We start from the raw sequence: 7,032 nt of genomic DNA, 5'->3' as shown, positions 1-7,032 counted from the left end.
CAGATCCCCATGTCCCCTTCTCTGGAGGACAGGCTTTATGTAGTTGGGGTATCTATAATGCTTGTGGAAATTTAGGGCCCCTCTCTGTGTCTGGATGTGCCAATGATGCCCAGAACTGAATTAAGACAACTAGAGGGCAGTGAGAAGGAGGCTGGAGAAGCAGGAGTAACAAGGAAGTTGAGGTGGCTTTAAGGTGGACTGCCTTGGTGTGGGGGCAGAAGTTTCCAGTCTCTGGAGGGGAGAGGGTGAGAGAGCTCAATTCTTCTGAAAGGTTCTGGCTCAGAGCAGGTCCCAGGTTCCAATGGTTTTCAAAAGCCATCTCTCCCTCAGGCTGTGGTAGTGACCAAGACGTGGAAAGAGAGACACTCTCACGGCCCAAGGTGGCAAGATGCTGGTCCTCGCTTAGTGGACTGCAAACTCTCTGCCGGCAGGATCCATGTCTGTTTTTCCTCACTATGGAAACTCCAGAGCCAACATGATGCTTGCCACCAATAGGTGCTCAACAAATACTTGCTGAATCAACAACTGAAGAGTGATTAAACCATTAGCAGCAACCGCAGAAGGATTTGAAAATTGCCTGTGGCCCCTGATGGTGGTGAAAAGGGTTTGGACAGGAGGGACACTATAACTACTGGTGGAGCCCTCAGCCAGAGAAATGCCATTTTCTTATTGTTATCTTGCTAATACTGTAATCTGACACTGCAGTAGCTTAGAGAGTCACCTTTTTCACGGCTATTTAAATCTAATAGTTAAGGCTACAAAATCATTTAGTTGATAGGTGCCACTCTTCACAATAGATAATAGTATCTGTTGTAGCATAATTTATAATTCTGGTTCCATGAAATGTAGTCCATCAGTTCAAAATTTTGAAATTTTTAAGACCAGTGTCTGTGAAACTAGGAGTATTATACTAGATAGAAATCCTCAGAAAATCAACTCCATAGCTTTTTGGGGGCAATTTCTTATTCTACGCACTAGTAGGGATTTCGGGTGTGTGTATGTATTTTGGGACTTAGGGGGTTTAGAATGAAGATGATGTGGAGATTGTATTTTTTTTTTTTTTTTTAGACTTTCATACTTTCCTACTGCTGAGTGGAAATAAAGTATCCTGACCTCCTCCTGCCATTATTTGCTTTGATAAAATCTTTAAGATGTGGTCAAGGGAACTGCTTCTTCAAAGTGTTGACACTAGAACAGTCCATATACAAAATACGTTTAATGATCATTCATGTAAGTAGATTTATATCAACAGAAAATAGTTCCATATTTTCTTTGTCAAGCAATCAAACAAAACACTAGGACCAACACAATTAGGAGACAGAAGCCTTGGGGGCAACGGTGGTACCTTCTCTGAGGCATGAGTGCCACCCGGAGGATTCATTTGAAACTACAATGCAGCAACCAAAGAACCTAATATTTTCAAGCATTAAAGTACAATTTTTGAACACGTGGGCAACAAAGGCAGGAATGAACTATCTTCTTTCCATGGTCTGAGCTCCTATTATTTTAAGTTTCCAGCAGAGGACTCCTGAGAATATTGTTATTGAGTGAGGTACTTACAGCAGAATCGGGAAATGAATCCTGACATCTGAAGGGAATTAACATTAGCTTGTTAATAAATAACAGGCTAGAAAGCACTGGGCAAAAGGGAAACAGGCAAATGTCTCCCCAACTTGCTGTGTCCTGCTCTCCTCTCTCCCTACACTGGGTAGGGTTTCATCGGACTTTTTTTTTTCCATAAGAAGATGTAAATAACTGATAGTTTAGTTTTTTCAAGGCATTTTAATAGGTTGAGAGTCTTAGTTTAAAAAAAAAAAAAAAAAAAAGAGGGCCTAGTGGAGTAGGATAGCCATCTCCTTTATCAAACACTTAATTATTCCTTTAAATAAACTGGGCTTATTCCTTACTGATACACTCGTTTTAATGAAAAAAGTCTGAGTAGTTGAAAACAATCTGCATTTCCTATGTTTTTACCTTTGTGTAACTCATTAGAAAGCTATAAACATAGGAAAAACGCAGAAAATTTTTTTTAAACAAAGACGTTCAACCTGTCAAAATTAAAATGCCTTGAAAAAAACTATCAATCATATCTTTCAAATGCGATATTAGCATCCCTGGTGGTGCAGGGGTTAAAGCCGTCGGCTGCTAACCGAAAGGTTAGTGGTTTGAACCCACCAGCTGCCCCGTGGAAGAAAGATGTGGCAGTCTGCTTCCGTAAAGATTTACAGCCTTGGAAACCCTATGGGGCAGTTCTACTCTGTCCTATAGGGTTGCTATGAGTCCCAGTCAACTCAATGGCAGTGGGTTTGTTTTTGTTGGTTTGGTTAATGAGATACTAGAGTCCCTGGGTGGTGAAAATGATTAACCAAAAGGCTGGAAGTTCAAGTATACCCAGAGGTGCCTCGGAAGAAAGGCTTGGAGATCTACTTCCAAAAAATCAGCCATTGCAGACCCCATGGACATACATGCAGTTGCCATGAATCAGAGTCGACTCAATGGCAACCAGTATGACTGGTTTTTAATGAAATACTGCTATTTTGAGAGCATATCATAGTCTCCTACCTCAATACTTCTCCAATATCTGCAGTAAAGAACTGTTTTTTGGTTTGTTATCTTTTAATTCCCAGTCACTGGAAGGACCAATATTTTTGTAAATTAAAACTTTTATGGCAATATCTAAAAGTTTAGTCTCGCTTTCTGTACTTATCTTGCAGTGCACTGTTAATCCTGTGCTGACTGGCATTGGTCCGTGGACTGCATCTGAAGATCACTGCTCTACCCTTGTTCTCTCTTTTAAAAAATACCTGGATTTGGCCCAAAGCTCTCTGTTCACCAATGCCACTACAGTTAACATTCAAGAGCTTAACTTACACCTTCCTCCCTCCTTCCCTCTTCCTTCGTATCTCCCATCCAACTTTTAAAAGAATCTTTGAATCTGTTATGACAAAAATGTGAAATGATTTCTAGATTCCATTTTAAATTGACCCTCTACTTGCAACGTGTTTGCACAATTCCCCCATTTCCTCGTTTCGTTTTGCTAACTATATTTGCCGTGAATTTGGCCTAGACACCAGAAGCTTGTGTGTGAGACACTTGGGTAGCACAAAAGGTCAGGTATTTGAGGATTAACAGGAGAAATCCATCTAGGAAAACCATGTAGCTGATAAAATACACACTTTCTTGATAGAAAGTTAACAGGAAAGCCTTCAGCTGAGTATCTTTTTCCTACTTCCCGCTTTGCCGAAACACAAGTTGAAAGGGTCTTTTGATTGCTAAGCAATTCTGGCTTTCTGGAGCTTCCTTCATTCACTGGCTGGAAAACAATGGACTATTTTTTCTTATCCCAATAACTGAAAACAAAATTCCACATGGCTATATATTAAGTGTTCATTCACTTCCATTTATAAGGCACAAAACCCTCGTATCGATCAGAGAGAGGAAGAAAGCAAAGATCTGAAGACAACAAAGCAACCTAGTAATAGAGGAGGTTCATCAAACTAGCGTTAAAACCGCTTCACTTTTTAGTAAATGCCTCTGAGGAGAAGGTGTCCACAGCCCTTCCATCTCCACAGCCTCCTTTACTGGAACGGTGCAGAAGTACAGTCCTCATGGAGGGCTGCGTGGCCAGAACACATCAATCCCAAACACGATCTACCCCACAGAAGCTGCTGGACAGAAGTTTCCAGCTATAGGATGCCCAGTTCACACATTCTGGCCCAGCGGAGCCTCCACAGGGCCATCCCATAAAGAGTACACAAGCTCACCTGTCCTGGGGCTTGATTACTTTAGAGGTTCTGCTCTAAGGTGGGAGTCCTTGGGTGGCATAAACAGTTAAGCACTAAGCTACTAAGCCTAAAAGTTGGCGGTTGGAACTCACCCAGCAGCTCCCTGGGAGAAAGACCTGGCAGTCTGCTCCCATAAAGATTATAGCCTAGAAAACCCCATGGGGCAGTTCTACTCGGTCACACAGGGTTGCTATGAGTCAGAATCGACTTGATGGCACCCAACAACAAGAACTAGGTGAAAGGTTGGTGGTTTGAAATCACCCAGAGATGCCTCGGAAGATAGGCCTGGCAATCTGCTTCTGAAAGGTCACAGCCTTAAAAACCTTATGGAGCAGTTCTACTCTGCACACATGGGGTTCCCATGAGTTGGAATCAACTTGATGGCAACAGACAACAATCAATAAACCCTAAGCTGAGGCAGACTGCCTACCTGAGGACCCTGACTTGGGGTAGCTATGTGGGTCCTTTATGGGTTATCATCTATTTAGAAGACTGGACTTTGGGTTCCTCTTGAAATAATCGGAACCCTTGCCATGAGTTAGAATAAACTCGATGACAACTGGTTTTAGAGTGACCCTTAGAACCGATTTACACTACGAGCAGCCCTAATAGTGCTCAAGTAATCCTGCAGTCCACAAGTAAAAACAGAAGGGTCCCATGACACCAAACAGAATCCAAGCTTGTTGGCTGGGCCTTCTGGTGGGTCTTGGCACTGTGCTTCCTGGTACCATTTTCATTAGTATTATATGAGAACAAACTTCTGGAATGTCCACATGGATCCAAGCATTTCCTGGAAGTATGACGGCTTCTTAGTCCTTTATGTACCATGCAAGGTACAGATGGGAGTAGGAGGTGGACAGCACTTCAGAGAAATCAGCCAGATAGACAGGTGGTCATCCTGAGAAAAGGGTCAGTGTTACAGTGGACAAGAGAGGAGGGACCAGAAATCAGATTAACTGAGTAATTCATTATGTCTAAGGTTTTCACTGAATTATTTCAAAGATTCAGACTTCTTTACCCTAGACAATCTCAAATCCAAACGAACTAGGGCCCTCAGATCAATTTATTCAGTTACCAAGCCCAGCATAGTAGGATGGCCATTCCAATAGGGTGTGACCAGCCACCTACTTCCCAGTCCATTTTTATTATCCCTTCAGCTCTAGACTTGCCCCTGGAGGCCATGGTCAGAATTTTGCCAAACTTTTAGGCAGATGGTGGTTCTTCTTAATTCACTGTCCCATGAATCTCAGCTTTTTGTAGGGCTATAGCCCAGAGGGGAAACGGAATACTCTTGTTATCAACAACGAAACTCTTGAATCCTTTGGCTTTCCAATGCTGCTGCCATAGCATGTCCTTGGAGATAAGTATTGTTAATTTAAAAGCCAACCCTTAAAAACAAAACGTCAACTCCTATCGTTGCATCAAATTTTCCCCAAATCACAACTGGCCACCTCCACACACTGCTCACCTGCCAGCTTCAGGAATCTTTCTTGGTCAGTCTGGCCTTGACTTTGTGCCTCAGGAAAGCTGCAGTGGCAGCACTGCAGGCAGTCAAGAAAAAGAAGGAGAGGCAGGCCATGTAGATGGACAGAGGACTGTGGCGCTGCAGGAAGATCTCCTGGCGCCCCTGGAAGTCCAGGAGGATGGCCTCCAGCTGGGAAAGTGTGCAGATGGACAGAAAGGCATGGAAGATCTGGTGACCATGGCCCACGATGTCACAGCAGCCCGGGAAGTACTTCTCAGGCACAGGGCAGGAGAAGAAGTAGGCGCTGACCAGGAAGAAGACGATCTGGAGGGTGTGGTACCAGGCCGCCTGCTCCTGGCAGCCAGCCAGGTGGCACAGGGCCACGCGGTGTGCCACGGGGCTGATGTCTAAGACAAAGGCCAGCCCTGCAGGTACCACTTGACAGATCTTCCTCATAATTGGGTAAGGCCTCCGGTAACGATACTTGGCGTAGCAACAGCCGGCACAAGACAACCAGCCACAGAAGGCAGCCGCTGGCAAGAAGAAAAGCCAGAACCGCTCATACCAGGCCTGGTCGGAGCTATAGAAGAAGTGGGCCAAGGCACTGCCATACTGGTAAATGCTCACTCCAATGTAGTCCACAAAGTAGAAGGTGTAGTGGGAGAGCTCCGACTTGGACTGCAGCAGGTGGGCCAGAAGGCTAAATGTGAGGTAAGTGATTGAGGACAGGATATAAAGGAGCAGGGGCAGAGAGTGTGGGGAGGTCCATGGGAAGGTCTCGGCCTCAGCAAAGGCCCAGAATCGCAAGAGGACAGCCAGAGCCGCCAGCAAGTGGGTCCAGACGTTGACCACTTCGTTGTGTTTCTGAAAGAGGCTGAAGAAGTAGTAGCGCCACTCGTGGCCTGTGGGGCGGTACCCAGTGTGGATGTAAGGCTCGCGGAACAGCTGGGGCACGTCTGTCTCTAGGACGGTGCAAGGCATCTTGGGAAGCCCATCCTCGAGGATCTTGGGCAGGCGGCGCAGCTGCTGCCCACTTACTGACAGGGTGCTCAGGCGCTCCAAGATGGCGGTCGTCATGGCTGCAGCAGGCTTGGCTAACCCAGCACGGTCAGGTCGGAGGGGCAGATGCAACCTAAGAAAAATAAAGTAAAATCAACAAAAATGCAGTGAGAGAGGGACTGAACTACGACAGGGAAGGAACTACGGTATTCTAAATGAAACACAGCTTTCTAGCACAGTAGAGAAGGCAGGGAACTGTTAACAGCTTCCCTGAGCCTCATCTTCATTTGTTGAATGATCAAACTGAAAAAAACCAAACCTGTTGCCATCTAGTCGATTTTGACTCATAGCGACCCTATAGGACAGAACAGAACTGCCCCATAGGGTTTCCCAGGAGCAGGTGGAGGATTCGAACTGCTGACCTTTTGATTAGTAGCCGGGCTCTTAACCACTGTGCCAGTTGGACCAAAATTCCCTACTGTTTGAACAGTCTGATTCTGTCTCTATTATCCACTACAGTATGAAGCAAAGTCACAACCTGGAAAATGGGAATGTTAGCCACCCACCCTGTTTTTAATCTAGACCATAATAAGTAAGTCTACCTTTAAAACCAGTTGCTGTCAACTCTAACTCATGATGACCCCATGTGTGTTAACATAGAACTCTGCTCCATAGGGTTTTCAATGGCTGATTTTTTGGAAGTAGATCACCAGGTTTTTCTTTCGAGGTATCTCTGGATGGACTCAAAACTCCAACCTTTCGCTTAGCAGCCAAACTTGTTAA

General features: G+C 44.8%; 1 protein-coding gene across 1 annotated transcript; it reads right to left on the bottom strand.

Annotated features, from left to right (window-relative positions):
* Positions 1 to 4,077: 4,077 nt before the first annotated feature.
* PAQR8 (progestin and adipoQ receptor family member 8) lies at positions 4,078 to 6,377 on the bottom strand. The gene has a single exon (XM_004388721.3). It carries the CDS (start codon positions 6,325 to 6,327, stop codon positions 5,263 to 5,265), a length of 1,065 nt encoding a protein of 354 aa, XP_004388778.1. The 5' UTR covers positions 6,328 to 6,377; the 3' UTR covers positions 4,078 to 5,262.
* Positions 6,378 to 7,032: the final 655 nt, after the last annotated feature.

This window comes from Trichechus manatus, unplaced genomic scaffold, assembly GCF_000243295.1.
Source record: "Trichechus manatus latirostris isolate Lorelei unplaced genomic scaffold, TriManLat1.0 scaffold00215, whole genome shotgun sequence".
Classification (NCBI taxonomy): Eukaryota; Metazoa; Chordata; class Mammalia; order Sirenia; family Trichechidae; genus Trichechus; species Trichechus manatus.
Note: the sequence above shows the minus strand (reverse complement) of the source record. Positions and strands in the feature narration are given on the sequence as shown.